The sequence below is a fragment of the Stigmatopora nigra genome, chromosome 21 (genome assembly GCF_051989575.1).
Source record: "Stigmatopora nigra isolate UIUO_SnigA chromosome 21, RoL_Snig_1.1, whole genome shotgun sequence".
NCBI lineage: Eukaryota > Metazoa > Chordata > Actinopteri > Syngnathiformes > Syngnathidae > Stigmatopora > Stigmatopora nigra.
The window spans coordinates 8725128-8743352 of NC_135528.1; the positions used below are offsets into that span (position 1 = coordinate 8725128).

The 18225-nt window shown below is 39.4% G+C and overlaps 1 protein-coding gene across 3 annotated transcripts in view; it reads right to left on the reverse strand.

Moving 5' to 3' along the window:
• Positions 1-3216: 3216 nt before the first annotated feature.
• Positions 3217-18225, reverse strand: part of trps1 (trichorhinophalangeal syndrome I) — a 65464-nt gene continuing 50455 nt past the window's right edge. For all 3 annotated transcript variants that reach the window (XM_077743814.1, XM_077743815.1, XM_077743813.1), the window contains exons 10-11: positions 10285-10407; positions 3217-8310 (exon numbers count right to left, since the gene is read on the reverse strand). In XM_077743814.1, the coding sequence (XP_077599940.1) occupies positions 6970-8310; positions 10285-10407 (1464 nt within the window). In that variant the 3' untranslated portion in view covers positions 3217-6969. The remainder of the gene's footprint in view (positions 8311-10284; positions 10408-18225) is intronic.

Consider the following 18225-nt stretch of genomic DNA (forward strand, 5'->3'; position numbering starts at 1 on the left):
CTCAATGGTGGATGTATGCATGATTCCAATGTGTGTCAGCGGTCTATTCATTTCCCCACCAAACAAGTATTAGCCTCGTGGGAGGATGGCTGTAAAGAACCAATGGTATAGCTTCCCTCCCCTCCATACCAATTCTATCACTCCACTGAGACCCAAACATTCAATGAAGCTCTAATGTGACATCCCCCCCTGCTGTGTATTAATTATGGAACAAGCACAATGGCAATGCAGGGCAATAAATGATCAAATATAAATTTTATGTGGACGTACAGTAGTACAATGCATGCACAATCTACCGCATGATATTTATGACGTGAGTAATGCAAATAGATTTTCAATTTGTGACATATTAGGATGAGAAGAAATCCATTACGTAGCTCAAATGAGGGCCAGATGAGCACCCCTCGTTCTAGCATGTGCGCCAATGACCAAAATCAGAGCATCAATTACTCAATTCGGCTAAACCACTATAATATGAATATAAAAATACTCGATATGCATTTAGTTTTGCACAGTAGACTTAAATATTTTCACATATATGGAAGGAATATTCTACATTAACACAGATTGGTTTGTGGGCCAGATTTATGCCAACGTTACTAGTTTATTTTTGGCTTAAAAAGTTAACGTACTGTCCGCCATTGTCGACGCTAGGCATATTTTTATTTTTCGATGCTGGTGTTTGTAACCTTAGTGATAGGTGAGTGTCTGTTCATATCTAGGTGAGGTCGACCCAGTGGGAGAGCATTGAGTGTGTGTTAGTTTCAATCGATGGCCATTGATTACAGGGGCCATTGTGAGTGTGTGTCCTTGTGTCGCAGACTTATTTGCTCATATTTAAAGGTTGGGAAGAAGTGTCAGCTATTGATTGTCTGCAAGCAAGCTTACATGTTCCTGTGTATGTGTGTGTGTGTGTGTGGGGGGGGGGGTGCCTGACGGGACGTAATACATGACAAAGTACTACTTAAAGTAGTGCCATATAATGAATGTAAATAGATGGAATTAACAGGATATGTCTATCTAGTCATATCGTACAGGGAAACTGTGATCATTTACTTAGTGTAGATAATTTAAAGTGATAAATAAGGTATGGTAAATTTAAAGAAAGAGGACAATTATGGAGTAGGCACCCGCACCCCCATGATTGAAGATGTTTGATGCTCGAATAACAAAAAGACAAATGGCATTACAATGATGTTACAATGAAAGTAAGGTTATAAAAGCAGGAAAATGTATATGACAATATAGTAAGTCTGGATTTTAGTCTTTGTCGGCAATATGGGAAAAGGCCCGAAGGACCATCGATTATATGTCCAGCCATCATGGACCTCTTAATGGGCTTTGAGACCGTCGATATTAGTTTTTTTCTTATTTTTTTTTTTTAGGACGCAGGAGCTGGATTTATCTCAGACTGCTAACGAAATGGATGCCCTAATCTGGTCAGGGGTCTCGCAGGGGAACACTCACAGAGCCATCAGTAAGAAACTGGTTGTTTTTCCAACCTTTTTTGTAACAATAAAATCAGTTAACAATTTGATTTTCTCATCTAGTTGCTTCAGAATGTATCTAAAACATCTGCTTTAACCAACATAACATACTTTCTTTTGCCTTTTTTTTATTTCTAGTGAATACTCCCACATTCCAAGTTTTTCCATCAAACTACCTTACGGGCTACATGGCGCTTCAGAGTAAAAAAACAAGTAATAAATGCTGTTTCCATTATTTTACTATCAATTTTGCACGGCCATTTTTAGGAGTAGTTTGAAACAAAGATGGAGGACGGCATAGAGAAGCAGACTAGTGTGTAGAAAAGGGCCGTGGAGAGTATATAAGAAGCAGAGGGGGTGTCGTTTGACCTGAAGGGATGCTCAATAATGGATGCACCATGAGGGGACTGGGCACAAGTAAAACCTGTCTTCGTCTCATTCGCAGCTATTGATTTTTCTTTGCTCTTTGCAGCCATATTGAGAACTGTTACTTATGTTCCCACTATTAGAACATGTAGAAACAGCACTTTAACCAAAATATATGTAACTATAAATCATTTGCATTGTAAATTTGGAAAAATCCCTCCCTGACACAAGCTGGAATCGAACCCGGACCACCACAACAGCAGCGGATTTAATAATATTTTCAAACTGGCAAAAAAAACTAAGTTAAATTTCTCAAAACAAACCCAAATTAAACTATTTACTTTTGCACTCTTTTCAAAAAATACTACTATGTATAACTTATTAACTGCCACTTACTACAAAATCAATTTCTTGCCGTCAATAACACTGAATGTGCTCTCCCAGTTGTTTTTCCTACCGTAATATTATTATTTACTTTGCTTATTAATTTGCCACCTGTGCTCATAATTAGTTGCCGATCCATGAGTCTGTGATGACCTCTGTGCAAAGGCACCGGGCTACTTAGTATTCCGTTCTGACAAGTGCCATCTATGCTAAATCATCATCATCATCATCACACTAACATACCCACACACACACACACACACACACACAAATGATACCCCACTGCCTCTTTAATTTCACTCAAGGCACCGAGTTAATAAACTCTAATCAATGTTCATATAATAAACACACAGATAAATTGATAATGCTAAACACAAGATTAAGAAGGCTCCGGTAACGTTGATTGTGAAAGTTCCTGACCCCCACGGGTGGGACGTGCGAGGAAAGTGAAAATTATAGGGCGACTGCGACGAATATTGAACCATTTGAAAGACTGAGGGAATGACAGAAATCGCCTGCTAGCTAACAAAATGACACAAAAAAATATTACCTTTTTCTGACATACCTTAGAATGTAGAAAGTGAAGATGTAGTTAGCTTTGGTAGTGGTGGCCCTTTGGGAAAAGGTTACTTGATTAGTACAAAAATATGACAATAAAAAGGATTTAGAAAAGCCAGAGCTACTTACATTTTTCTTGAAGAGGAAAATTAAACCTGGAATCTCATATTTGAATCTATTGGAGCATCTGGGAAAAAGCATGAGGGCTTAAAAAGGGGTTTTAAACCATACATTTTGTCAAAAACAAACAAATAGCAGTTTAATCTGTTTCTACATTCAAATCTTTAAATGGATGATCATCAAAAACATCAGATTTACAGTCTGTTTTACCGTTCTAGTTTCTTGGAAGCTGAAATTCTGCAAAAAAAAGAAGATAATCCAGTTTATGGTTAATGACAGAAAAAAAAAATCTGAGACGATCTCAGTATATTTGTTACTTTTATTAATTATTATCATTATCAATATTTTTTTTCAAGTTTAGCTGCATAACAAACTTTCTTGGCCGTCCAAAAAAATGAACAAAAAAAATAAGGTCAAGGCGATACCAATTTTTGCAAACCTAACAAATAGGATACAGAAAGGTAACAGAATAAAATAAGACATGACAGAAAACTACCTTAAAAAACAACAAAAATCCCATTTTATATTAAAACAAAAAGACAAAAACTAACAAAAACAAAAAAAACACTTAAATGTACACTTGCCCATGCTTATTTTGGACCAAACTGGCCATTTTTTGAAGCTCCCTTTTATATCGTGATCGTACCTACATTTTGTGTCGTCCCTTCGCAATGAAATGTAAAGCGACGTCACCACTTTTTTTTGCTAAAAACACTCAAAGGGCCTGAATGTAAACATTGACGTGAAATGCCATTCATGTGACTTTTACTGACAACTACTTAAAATGAAGGAAAAAATAAAAAGTAACAGATTGGAAAGATCCCAAGAGTTTTTTTTTATGACCGACTCAAGTCGATTCCTGACGTTTACAGTCAAACGCGTTGGCAGAATGAAGACATCCAAAATCTGAAAAATCAAATCAAATCAAAAAAAGCCCTCCAGTCTTCCCCGCCACTTCATTTCTTTGCTACATTTCCAAACTGTAAACATAATCATTTCGACTGCCCTTAAAACAAGAAAAATCTACTCATTCGCTTCCCACGCTTACAATTTTTGTATCCTTTTTATTTCTTTATTTTACATGATAGGATTTCGCAGGTTTTTTTTGTCTTTTTTTAAGCAAGATTAAAGGCGAACTTTGGACTCAAGCTATTTTTCTTCCAAGCAGCTAATAGTGTTTTGCTAACAAGGCTGTCAGGCTCCACCATTTTTGTTGTTGTTTTCGCCATTATGGCAAAAAATGACGGACTTTTGACACATTTTTTTCAAGTGACACCATTCAAACTGTTTTGTTCTGGATATATTTCATTAAAGATCTGTAAAATCTAGATTACAACTCGGCCAAATGTGAGTTTTCATACTTATTCTTCGTTTCACCATTAGTTCTTGCATTGCATTTGCTTTGAATATAAGTTGCAGTTTTTTTCCCCAATTTCGCAGGTTGCAAACAAAAATAACCTAAAAAAGTAACGTTAAACTTTGCCTATCAGTGCAATCTTCCTCATTATTAATTTCCCAAACTAAAACCATTAAACAAAACTGTCCAAAAATGTGTAAAAACAATGCAAATGGTTCAATATGTGTAGAATACAATCATTTTTCCCAATAAGAGAAAACAGTATATTGATATATTTTACTCATTGGTTGCCATTGATGATATTTGAAGCCCAATTTAACTGGAGTGGGACAATATTATCCTCAAAAATAACTATTGGAGTGAATATTTTGAAGATGTGATGAAAAATTTTGATCAAATACCAAAAATGTGTGAGAAAATGATGCTCACGTTGGAAATAAATCATCCAAAGGTTTATAAAATGTACGCGTATGAAACATTCAAAACATGTCATTGAATAGGGCCGAGATGTGCAATAGGTTTTGCTATGGATGGAATAAGACAAACTAATGTGGAGGTCACTGACATAACCAATCAACAAGACGCCATCCAATGCTTATTTGTGACAAAGTGAATAGAGAAACAACCATAATGAATACGTGTCACTTGATGAAAGCATTGAAAATGCATCGGGCACTTCATTCCGTGACGTAAATCCAACCCGAGACAAAACATCTTGAGTAGGAAAAAACGTTAGCAGGCACTAGGCGGAAAATTTGTTCATGGCTAGAAAAATATCAGTCGCAGGCTTCTTTTTCCTTCATTTTTGTCCTATTTTTTCGTGTTTTTTTTTTTTTTTTTAAAGGCAGCAAGGCAAGGTGAAACTCCTCCCAACCCTCAACCTGGATATGTCATGACTTCGAATGTAAACAGTTGAGTAGAAAAATATTCTGCAGATAAATAACCAACACATGACTAATGATGGCTGAAAAAAAAACAAAACAAAAAACATAAAGCAGGCGGAATGGGGAGGCAGGGAATTTTTCCTGTGAAGAGATTGCACAGTAAAATGCATCAGTAATACTACTGAGGAGGTAACCTGGAGCACACCCCAAATATTGATTAGAATCCAAACAAGAAACAATCAAAGTTGACCTAGTAAAAAGGTTAAAAAATAGGTTGAGAACATGGATAATATTGGGGTCCTCGGTTTACAGTGGTCCCGGTATAGGAAGGTACAGAATGAGTTGGCATCCTTCATTTACTTTTATGTGTTTTTCAGACAAATATCAATGGTTATGATGGTCAAATTGTAATGTAATAGGTTTAACTTTTACATGGTTCGAGTTGGAATGATTTAAAAAAGGTATCCGAGTAACTTTTGATATTAATAAATGCATATAATAATTTAGGGGGAATAAAGAAAATGATTGGTCAGTAGTAAAGTCCAATTAAGACAAAAAATGCTATATTTTACATGCAATACTACAATAATGTAGTATTTCAAGGCAATGTTTGTTTAAGGAAAATAGTTACAAGCCCAAATTTTTAATTTTGCAGGAAAAAAAGGAATAAATATATCATAATTTAACAAAAAAAAAATCGTTTTACGATTTTTTTTGCTAATTTTCCAAATACTTTGACTTAAGTCTTAATACTGCATGTAAAATGGATGACTTTTTGTTTTTTTTTGTTCTTAGAACGGAATTCCATCATGAATCGAGGACCCCACCCTGCATGTGAGAACATAACCTCAGCAACGTAATGTACATGCTCATAAAAAAAAGAAACCAAAACTGTTAAAAAGAAATAAAAATAAAAGGAAGGCGGGCTGGTGTGCAACACGCGTGAGACCCCTGAGGACTGAAATAGCAAACCTTCATTTTGTTTACATCCATAATCGGGGACGGACACGCCCTTGACCCTCACACACACACACACACACACACACACACACACTCACACACTTTTATAGAGACACTTTTCCATGTACCGTTTCCGTAAGAACCTAAAGAAACATAAAGGCAAAAAAAAAATAATAACTGTAGTACCGAGTCCTGAAAAAAAGCACTTCTTGTCTTTACAAAATAACATATATAAAAAAAATCCTATGAAATTGCATGTTTTTGAACTAGAACAACAATATTATTATCATAATTATTATTGGATACAAACGTTAAGCAGGTTAATAGATTGTTTTGTTCTATTATCAGGCAGGCAAAAAGGCAGCCAGGCACATAGCTAGTATCATGGCACGGAGGGAAGTAAAAAATAGAGTCAATTGGTCCAAAATGGACGCAGAAAATACTCGAGCTCGCCGCTATGGCACCGTTTTGAACCAGTCGTGACTGGTTTACAGGCAGGCAGGTCCATGAAACAAAACAAGTCTTAATTTTTGAGGTTTTAGCCCAAGTCTGCTTTCGATAAAGTGTCACTTTGACACCATGTGACTCATTCGTACCGAGTCCACATCCGATGTTTTTTGCACAGCAGTCTGAGAACATGCACGGGTCGACGACTTAGGGCTGCTTGGGTCGAATCGAGTTCCTTTTGAGTTTTCATTCCAGCATTTGGATGCATTTATTTGTCTTAAAATAATCTCCGTCTTCGATTAGTCACTGTGTCAACATCGAATGCCATCTTGCGGGCTTCAGACGCCATCTCGATGCCTTCATGGTGTCCCTCTGCGACCTCTGGACCCGAAATTTATATTTTATTTTATCCAAGGCCTCCAGATGTTTCGTTTTCCGGGTTCGAATCTGTCAACGAATCTGTATTCTTCGACGTCAAATCCGTCGTATTCTTCGGTGTCAAATCCGTATTCTCCGCCTGCAAATCTTCTTCTTCTCGTTGTTCCGAAAGCGGACGCTCCGGCGTGGAGGCGGCGTCTTCCCCATCCTCCGTCGGAGTCTTTTTGTCCGTGTAGCGGTGTAAACCGCGCTGTATGTGCGTGGTAAAGTCATAGCGGTCGGCGCAAATGTGCAAGCAGAAGCTACACTGGAAGGTTTCCTTGTCGCCGTGGCAACTCATGTGAAGTGCGTACATGACTTCGTCCAGGAAGTAGATGCCGCAGTGGAGGCAACGGTTGGCGGGCTCGTCCTGGGTTGCCACATCCGCCGTGGCGCGGGTCGGCGAGTTATGGGCGCCGCTGTCGTCCTCTTCTTCGTTTTTCGTTGACGGCGATTCCCGTTTCCGCTTTGGCGTGCATTCCGTAGACTCTCGCTGCCGTATGGCGAGATCCAGAGGCGCTTCGCTCTCCCCGGACGACGACGATGGGATTTGAGGGTGTAGCGGCGCCGGTGGGTACTGCGCCGGGGCGGGAGGAGGCGGTAATGGCGAGTATGGCGAAGCGCAGGAAGGCAAGGCGTAACTTGGCAGGTGGTGCTGCTGCGCCGGTGCCACCATGGCGCTCAGGTAGTGAGCGTTATTGGCCAGACCCGCCGCGCCACCCAGGTTGCCCAAGCCGGAAGCTGTGGCCATCTTGTATTTGGTCCAGAAGCGAAGCCAATCAGATTCAGGCGTCAAATCTGGAGAAAGGTTCAGGGGAAGCAGCACTGGGAACAAAGGGTACTGGTACTTCTCGATAGGCGACCCCGGGGGGGAGTAACTGGACGGTTTGGACGGCCGCATGTACTTCTCAATGGGACTTCCTCTTTCCGATCCGCCGCCGGAAGCCACTTTGCCCGCTTCCACTTTGGCTAGTGCTTCCGCCACCTCCGAAGGGGCGGGGTGAGCCGGAAGCAACAAGGGTGGCATACGGCGGTGGATCTCCAGAGTTTGGTTGGCTAGGAAGACCTGTGTGGAACGTGGAGAACGTGAGCGAGGCGATGGCTGCTGCTGATGTTGTTGTTGTTGTTGTTGTTGTTGTTGTTGGCTCTTCACCGAAGCGCAACTCCGGTCCGATTCGTCGCCGTTGACGCGGTCCTCCACGGTGGCGCGTTGCTGCTTAGGGGCGGGGTTTTCCGGCGGCAATGTGTCCGGATTGAGGCGTTTGCGAGTGCGCCGGCGAATGATTTGCTCACCGTTGTTTTGTTTGATGATGTTTAAAGGTCGGGGCGTCTGCAAGACAAAAAAGTTACGTTAGAATATGACTGAAAATGATTGTCATTGCAGACGGTGTAAAGTACTGTACAGTACTAAGTACTGTTTCATATCTAAGCACGGTTTCATATCCAAGTACTGTTTCATATCTAAGTACATTTGACCGGCGACCAAAAGACCAGTGACCAAACGTCCGGTCACGCTCAAAAGAGTAGGTAAAAACTGTGAATGGAGAATGTGCTTCGCAGCTTCAACAGAAAGCTTGTCATTTGAAAAGTGGGCAAACGGAGACTACAAAAGGTCGAGCGAGTCAAAACAAACGATGATACGCTTTCTTCTTCTCACCCCCGCAACTCAACTCAATATTCATAACTCTCCCTTTGCACTCTCACCACGGCAGCATTTTTACTAGCCGCGATCTTCGCTAATAATGTGTGTCGAGGACATAAAAATTTTATCGGGTCATGTAAAATATGGCCGTCAACGATTGCCGGGGGAGGATGCGACTAAAAGTGACGGGACAATGGTGCTTCTTTCAGGGTTTTGAACCTGGAACCCCCTAAGATTAGAACACCAGTTAAATAAAAAAAGTATCTGAACATTTGATTTTCCTTGTTTTTACATCAATATTTTGGCTATTGTTTTCTTGAAGAAAAATTGAACTTCATACAAAGACACCTTGACCTACGTAATTAAGACATACACGCCTCCATCGTTTAATTTCCTGAAGAAAATAAAAATCTTTAAGCTCTCATATTAAACATATTTATAATGCCTTTCATGTATTTATGACCAGGCAATAAGGTTACCAGGACAATCAGTGGCCCAATAAAAAAACATTTTGGTTTTCCAGCCCATCACATGAACTGAGTTTTAAGTAAGTGTCAACCAGGCGGCGCATTTATTAAATCAACAATGCGCTTTATTACGCTGGCAGCACCTTGCGGTTGAACAAGGCCATCTTAAAAAGTCAATATGCAAATACGTAGTGATGCGTGAAATGACTCCCAACTCCGCAAGAGCACGTCTGAGGTGATCCACGCTTGAAAGAAGGCCCTTTCCAGAAGCCGCCGCCGCCGCCTGTCGTTATCTCATCTGTAATTCTTGCCGTCTAATTAAGTTTGGGATTTCCATCGTCTTTCCCTGGCTGGAAACGGCCGGTCGCCTCGATTGGCGCCCCAAACGCTTGGCGCTCCTGATGAGGTTGACTGAGACTCCCAGGCAGCCAAATCAAATACACTTTTTGCACGAGAATACCTTTTCGCAAGCAGTAATCGCAGTCAAATGGATCTTAAGAGGGTACAATTGACTGTGTTTATTTAGTATGCTAACTTGTTGTTAGTGATGGATATTAAAATCCAGTTTCAACTTGGATATTTGGAATTTGGAGTTTTTCTATGCTGTTATACACAGGTCTATCATATAGGTTGCCTCATCTGGATTTATGATTCATATTAGGAATCACAGGTCATGATTTGATCCTCATTAATCCCAATGCAACATTTTAAGATTATTTTTGTATATATTTTGGAAAAACTTGGCAAAATTTGACGTTAAAAGTACATTATATGAATTTATTTCTGAAGCTTCATTTGTATTTTGGTATTTTTTGTTTAAATATATATATATTTCTACCAAAAACCACATTCAAACTGATTTTGAATCAATATGAGAACCATGCAATTCTCATATAGTCTCAATTCTCTTGATGTATTGCAGTATCATTTTTTAAAGCACTATGTTTTAAGAGTCATTGTCTTTAAAGGGTGGTACTACATTACCATCATCATTCTATTAAACTGTTTGTAAATATCTGGCAACCAGTTTAGGATCAGCTACAGTACAATAAATTTGTATGGTAAATGAATGAATGAATATTATAATATATTGTTTTGGTGTTTATGTTTGAGGTTACAATAAATAGTAAATTTTAGTATTTTTGTGACCGTAATGACCAAAATTCTAGCTCAACTTTGTGAATAGCGATCTTACCGAATGCAGCTTCTGATAAAGACCACAAGCGTTGCAGACGTAGCCGCCATTGGCATTCTTCCTCCACAGCGACGTCTTGGTGGTCAAACAGTTGGCGCAAAAGACCCCGCTTCCTCGTCGTCGCTGGCGGACAAAAGAAAAGACAAAAAAAGATGGATGTCAGAGGGCCGACTTTAACATAAACGGATGAAGAAAGCTACAGCTAACATTGGAGTAGAAGTTTTGAAATAAGTCATTAACTATAGTACACAAGCGGAATGCTTGAAAAATGTGGCGGGCAAGGTGAACAGGCCAATCGCCCTGGCAACGTGCTCCATCACAGTAATGAGCCAATCAAAGCGTTTCTCCATCCCATTAAGTCTGTGGTCCCCCAGGTCGCCACCTTTACGATGGCGCAGCCGCATCTTTTCTCCTCCAGGATGCCTACAAATTAGCTTGTTTCATTTTCTTTTATGCCAGTCCATCAATCGGGACTCTCAAGTTCCATTTATATATATTTTTTAATCCTACATATTTATGCTCCTAACAAATATAAGTACATTAGCCAAAGAGTTTCAATCAGTCCAAGTTGGTAATGCAATAGAAGCTTTATATCAAATGAGTTTCCATCCTTTTAAATGTCAGTGGCCGTTAAAATTAATGGAATTTCAAATAAACCACTGTTTTAGTTACATATTTAAAATTGAAAATATGTAAAGAAATGCATTGCTTTGATTAATTTGATAATTGCCACTCAGAAGTTGAGTTGAAGAAGTCAATTTGTGTTATTTTGTAGGAGAGAGATTCAAAATTTTATGACTGCAGTAAAAATGGGAGGGATTTATATCTATGTGATTTATACGGCAAGGACTACTTCTTTTAAAAACCCCTTTTTACAGAAATTGCATTTTCTCAGATTTATTCCAAACGTCTGTCATAACTATCAATAATTCCTGAAAGATAAAAAAAAACACACTTTTAGTAACAGATGCAATGACACGTAAGTTAAAGTACTTTTTGACTTTCTGAAATAACATTGAACTATACTCTGGACTTTTTCGGTTGGTTAAATCTACTGCCCATTTAGCATTGATCAATCTGGTTAATGGAACATTCGTGTAAGTTAACCTTCATTTAAGCAGTATTTATCTCAGACAATACATCTCCGAAATCCATCTTGCCACCACTACCCTGAATTCCTGCCGGTTGTCCACCGGGAGCACTTTCTTTCACAACTGTCATCTCCTGGCTTGATGTGCCTGACACAGTGGAGAGTTAACCGTACTTTTGGGGGTAGAATTGGAGCAGTTCCTTGCAAAAACATTTTCACAACAGCGCCTTGACTTCACTCGGGGCCTATCTGGACTCTCCAATGCTGTTACAGATGGAATCACCAACAGATCTTCCAACAGGCATCTGTTTTCGAGAGGCCTCTCGCTACAAAGTAGACAGATCCGGTGGGCACAGCACTGACACATTGTCAAATTTATATATATTTTTTTTTACACACGGAGGGATGCAGTTGATTAAAAAATGTATTTACTCGCACTCCCAACATTTATCGCATCAAGACAATCATCCACAATTGTTTGTTTAGAACTACAACAGTTTCGCTACACTTTTAACAATGCATTTGCCAAGAGATTTTAACCCAAACTACGGCCCGCGGGCCACAAACAAGCCCATTAGGCTTTTAATCCAGCCCGCCAACGTTGTCCAAATACTGTTTTAGTCCTTTTTTTCTGTTTATATTTCATATGTACTGTTAAAGGATGCACTTTTTTATATGTATCGTATCTTGTGCTGACCCGGCCCATCTGTCAAAATTTTAAAGCCAAAAATTTGCCCAAACCTGTTTTAACCCATTGCCTTTGCTATATTTTTAAGACCCCGTCGCTAAAATACTAGAGAGTTGAAATAACTGCAAGCCAAGATATTTATCGCCCAATGTGGCGATGATTAAACAGCCATGTTGTATGGAATAAACAGCAAATGGCTAATACTGAGATTCTTTATAGTAGATGTGCAGCTTTCTGACACAGGGTTTTGCACTTGCATCCAAATCCTCTCCCTGGCAAGACACTGGCTGCACACCATACGCTAGCCACATGTAGCGAGACAGAGCCAGGTGATTGATTGATGTACACATCCTCTGCGAGTCTGTGAGAGAAAGTGTAGAAGAGAGTCTGTGTGTGGCTGTGTAGACTCCAACGATGCATCTGTCATCAGAATTTAGCTTCTCTCGGGGCATGCCAAATTACTTGCATATGGTCATGCAGCTGAACCCCCCCCCATCCCGCCCCTACTACTACCACTACTACTACTACTACTACTACTACTACTACTACTACTACTATCCCTTGCGACAAGAGATAGGGCATAAAGAAATTTTTGGTCTTGAGCGGGATCAGAAAAAATCCCAAAAGGCTTTGAATGATATTTCAGTGCTATTGACGGAGATAAAAATCCATTTGAACTGGTCCCCGTAATAGATTGGACAGAGGTTGAAAAGTTAGAGAGAAGAAGAGTAAACGGGGTGTTAAAAGGGCAGATGAAAGGATATTTATTTCTTTGGCTGATATTTCTATCTTCTTCCAACACTGGCAGATTTATGGCTACACAGAATGTATAACATGGGCAACACATGTTGGGAGTTTCTATGCTGGCTCATCATATGAACAGAAAAAAACGGGATTTGTGGAGGAACAGTATGAATAGGGACCTTTTTTTATGACTTTTATATTATTACTATCCTATCTGATAAAGCCTCTTTTTTCCTTACATAGAAATAGGTAATAATCCAGTTTTTTGCCTCTAAAGAAAAGAGATTGTGGCGCCCAGAAGTCTACCAAAAAAGAAGCTTTTCTAACAAAATGAAATTACATTTGATTCATTTAAAAAGAAAGTCGAACCTTCCACATCAACCACTTAACCGTTAAATCAGTGATTATTTAATCAACTTAGAAAACTACAAGCTGGATGAATTCACTCGATTCTGTAACATCACCTGTTATTTGTGTCTTTACTGTATATAACAAGATAGTAATTTACCAGCATATGCCAAGCTCCATCTGGCAACCATCTGACCCTTAAAGATAAATGCTACCAACCATCAACTTCTTCTGTTTCCAACATGTGCTTCACCTCAGATGACTGTGTGTACTTAATGGAATTATCACATTGTTTTTTTACAGATGTAAACATTGAAGCAGAAGCCATCTTTAATAATACATTGGCAATAATCTAGTCCATGGAAAATGTCCCGTTTTTTTGGCCTTGTTGGATTGAGAATAAAGATATGCTCCTGAAAATTGTCCATTGTGTAATCCTGACAGATAACCTACTTGGTAACAAGACCGCAACACTCTATGCAAATCTGTGTGAGAAGGAGTCAGTCGTGTCTGGATATAGGCCCGACGGGATTAGAACTGTGCCTGAATTCCGCATTAATGTCAGGGTAATATACTCCGTGGCATTACTGCAAGTCTCCAAAAAAAGATAGATATGGCCATAGTGAGGGATCATTCTTACATCACAGTGGAATATGATTGATTGCAAGATGCCAAAAGTTGGATTAGGTTTGTAGCAAATTGGCAAGCTTGATGAAAATTCTGGTCACCTTTTATACAAAACTCACAACAAATGGACTTGAGGTTTTCAGTGAACCTTGTGTATCATAATCCTGGCAAACGACTATCTCATTATTCACACTCGAGGCAAATTTACAACAAAAATAATAATAAAATGCCGTATTTTCCGGAGTATAAGTTGCCCTTTTTGCATAGTTTGGCTGACCTTGCGACTAATACGTCAATGTTTTTTTACATGTCGACTTTTTAATCAAAACCCTATGTTAACAAACTGTCCCCAGTTTTTTTTTTATTCCTTAGACTCAAATGTAACTTATTCCCAATAATACTGCATCCCAAATGACCATTTAAAGGACTAACAATGCTATTCATAACAGTATGTATATTTGTATCCAGCTATATTGAATAAACCCTCCAAAATATACAGTCAGTGGCCATTGAGCAATGTTTAGCACAGCAAGAAACATGCAAACAAGTGGAGCTGGAAAGAGATTTGTTTTCCCTATATTGAACCCGCCTAGTGGTATGTCCCCATGCACCTTGCGCTCCATTAAACATAAGCAAGCCCATAGTAACAGAGCACACGAGCTGGCTTTGGACTGGCAGCACAAGCGCTATCACTGGAGCACATTCAGCAAAAACCCCTACTTTCACTTCCCTTCTCTTTAGAGCTTAAGAGTAAATCTCATTGCAGGACAATAAAGGCTGTGTGGCGATACTATACGTAAGAGGTTTTCCAAAGCCAGGCACCGACCGACCGACAGACCGACCGGCCAGTTGACGAGGAGGCCACCAGCCAGGGGGCCGGCTCCACATTAGAGCGGGGGAAGTCTTTAATGAGGTTTCAAAAGAGCACGTCAGCAAACCCATTGGATTTTTTTTCTTCTCCTTTTTTGTTGGACGGAGGCCAATGGGAGCAGTGTAAACCTGAACACTAACGTGCTAACCTCAGGGGGAATCTGCATGTGACATTTAACTAATGCTTTGCTGTAGTGACTTTGTTGTATTTTGTAAAAGGGTATAAATGTCAACATTTGGATATTCGGATTCATACTCCAAGGATTCCACTTGTATGTGGTAGCCATTTTTGATGGAATACATCACTTTGTAAAGACATTTTTGAATAGCAATTCTATCTCAAACATGGATTGTTGAAAAAACAACATGTTAGGACCATTCTGTCATTTTTAAGTGTTTAAACAATATTTTCCACACTATAAGAAGTCTACACGTAATGACTTTGTTGTCGACTGTGAATGTCTGCACAATTTCCGTGGTAAATCTCAGCGTGAGGTTCAGAACATATTACTCACCCTCTACGCTGACCCCACCCTCGCCGAACAAAATGGTATCTAGAGAACAGTGACCCACTTCAAACTATCCAGATTGGTGAGAAATGTACTCTGCGTATTAAAATCATCTTGCAAAGAAGAAAGGCCCCTCTAGGTTGACATGAATATGCTTTCCTTATCCGGGACAGTACAACCTTAACCCCTTCTCACATTAGAAGCGCCCAAAGGAACAAGAATGAGAAAGAAAGAAAGAACATGAGCAGAAGAGCAGGAAGTTATTCCATGTACTACATCCTTAATACCTGAGGCCTGCCTGATCCACCAGTATTAAACAACTAATTAACTGTCTGGGTCTACTGTTTATCTGAGAAGGGACAATTGAGTTGATTCCCACAATGCAGAATCCCACGTGACCCAATTCTGCCTTCTCTAAACGTCGGTATTAGGAAACATGCGGCCCGTGGGCCGGATGAAGGCCCCAAAGGGATCCGATATGGCCAGCGGAGTTGTTTTGCCTGACAATCTCTAACAGAAACTCTAACTCTTTGGGCCAAACACATCATGGTTCGACCCGTGAAACAAACCGAGTTTGACAGTATGAGTTTATGGTAATTATTACCCGGAATTTGACAGCCAACCATTTGCTGTGTGTGTATATTCGGGAATAAAAATCAGCTGTGAAGTCAAGAATAAAGTCGTCAGAGAATAAAACAAACTGACCTGACAGGCAGAATAACAGCGCTGTGAATAACGGCATGCATTAAGATCATGGCGGCCTGACGCCAACATCTGCGACGCTAATTGTTTGACACCGCGGCACGTTAAACAAGGTGCACGCAGACTGTCCGTCGTACGTCTTCATTTCCAAACGTCCTTGCACGAGCGGGGATTTGCTTAATTGCGGTGCCAACCAGGAACGAGAAGCAAATGGGAAATGGGGGGAGTGAGGTGGATGGCTATTAAATAAAAATGATGGAGAAGACTTGAAGACAGACACAACGGGAATGAAGGAGGGACGCGACCAAAAGCGTGTAATGGATGGCACTTTACAGTATTAAACCTCGAAATGACCTCGCGCAGTTTGCCGCCTCACCAAATGACTATGCCTCCAATTAGTGCGAAGACCAAGATGGAGGACGAGCAAAAAAAGGGAGGACGGGCGGCGAAGGTGGTGTTCCAAACTATCAAAAAAAAAAAAACTGTGCTGACAATTATCGGTGCTCGGACGTTTGGTCGCCGGTCTTTTGGTGACAGAGAGTTTACTGTTGAAACCAGATCTCAAAATTATATTCATGAGAGAGAGTTTAATATCCAAGTACTGTTTAATATCCAAGTACTGTTTAATATCTAAGTACTGTTTGATATCTAAGTACTGTTTGATATCTAAGTACTGTTTAATATCTAAGTACTGTTTAATATCTAAGTACTGTTTAATATCTAAGTACTTTTTAATATCTAAGTACTGTTTAATATCTAAGTACTGTTTGATATCTAAGTACTGTTTGATATCTAAGTACTGTTTAATATCTAAGTACTGTTTAATATCTAAGTACTGTTTAATATCTAAGTACTTTTTAATATCTAAGTACTGTTTAATATCTAAGTACTGTTCAAAACAGTAGATATTTAGATATTAAACTCTCTCATGAATATAATTTTGAGAGCTGGATTCAACAGTACTTAGATAATAAACAGTACTTAGATATGAAACAGTACTTCGATATTAAACAGTACTTGGATATGAAACAGTACTTAATACAGTATATTAAACTCTTTCTCTTAGATATTACACTTTCTCATGAATATAATTTTGAGAGCTGGTTTCAACAGTAAACTCTCTGTCACCGTTTGACCGGCGACCAAACGTCCAGTCACGGTCCAACACATGAGTTGCACTTTTTTTTAGTAATTTCAGAGTCCCATCAATAAATCCCTTCAAAAAGCACAGCCATTTCTATTTGTTGTGGGTGGTAAAAGCTACCTTTACTACCTCACGCAGGAAAAACCTAAAGGTTATGCTGTGTAATGCCACATTTATAGCCCCTACCTATCACGGTTCAATGGTAAATTGTCTATTTTCCCCGACAGTGCGTGGGCGGGTGTGACCGTGGCACGGGTCACCGTTGCGGGAAATGAGCAACAGCGAGTGGGCAAGGAGGTCAAGGTGAATAATAAGCCGGAGAAGACGCAAAAAAAGTGCGGCCAAGTCACAACCAAGTGTGATGATGACACAGGCATCTTTTTCCAAGCCATTCTTAAATGAGAGTTTTAGACAGCACACACTCCGAAAAGACACGTTCATCTTGATATATTTTTAATTTAAAAAACGGGGGTGAGCGCCGGCGAACGGGCAAAACTGCAGGGCTTGCTTGCGTGGCCCAATAAGTAGTTCACAAGTATCAATGTGCTCTATCAAATTGAAGCCAAAAGGACAATTGATAAGGAAAGCTAACTCATTAGAACCAACTTATTCTACAAAACAAAAGGAAGAAAATACTCTGAGCTGTACAATGACTCACCTTTGCATTAAAAGAAAAAGCCTCAAAATTATTTATATACATATTTATCTATTTAAAGCTATGTGTTACTTTTTTTTTACAGTTTTATGACAATACTTTGTTTTTTTTCAAAGACAAACATGACTAAAATGACAGTCCATTTCATTAATATCCCTCACTGTAGCTATATTTTGACATATTTTCATCTATTATCTTACTAAAACATCTCTGATTAACATTCTTTACTGCATTGAAATCAGAGAATCATGAAATTATACTTTATTCCACTAGAAAATAAACAAACTTAGTTAAAATGTTCACCATGACGCATTGGCAATCTATCCAATTGAAACGATCAATTTGTGTCTAGGCTAACTTGGGATGAGTTTTTATGATTTATTGCTGGGGAGTTGGAAGGCACTTGTTGCCACACACAAAAAAAAAAACATGGGTGTACACTTGGAACGCAGTCGTGTCGTTAAGAAAATACGATTTGAAAATGCTCCTTCTGACTTTTAATGGAAGTCTGCCATGGGCAAACAAGACCTAGTAGAGAAGCTAATGATTAATACATGGGTCCAA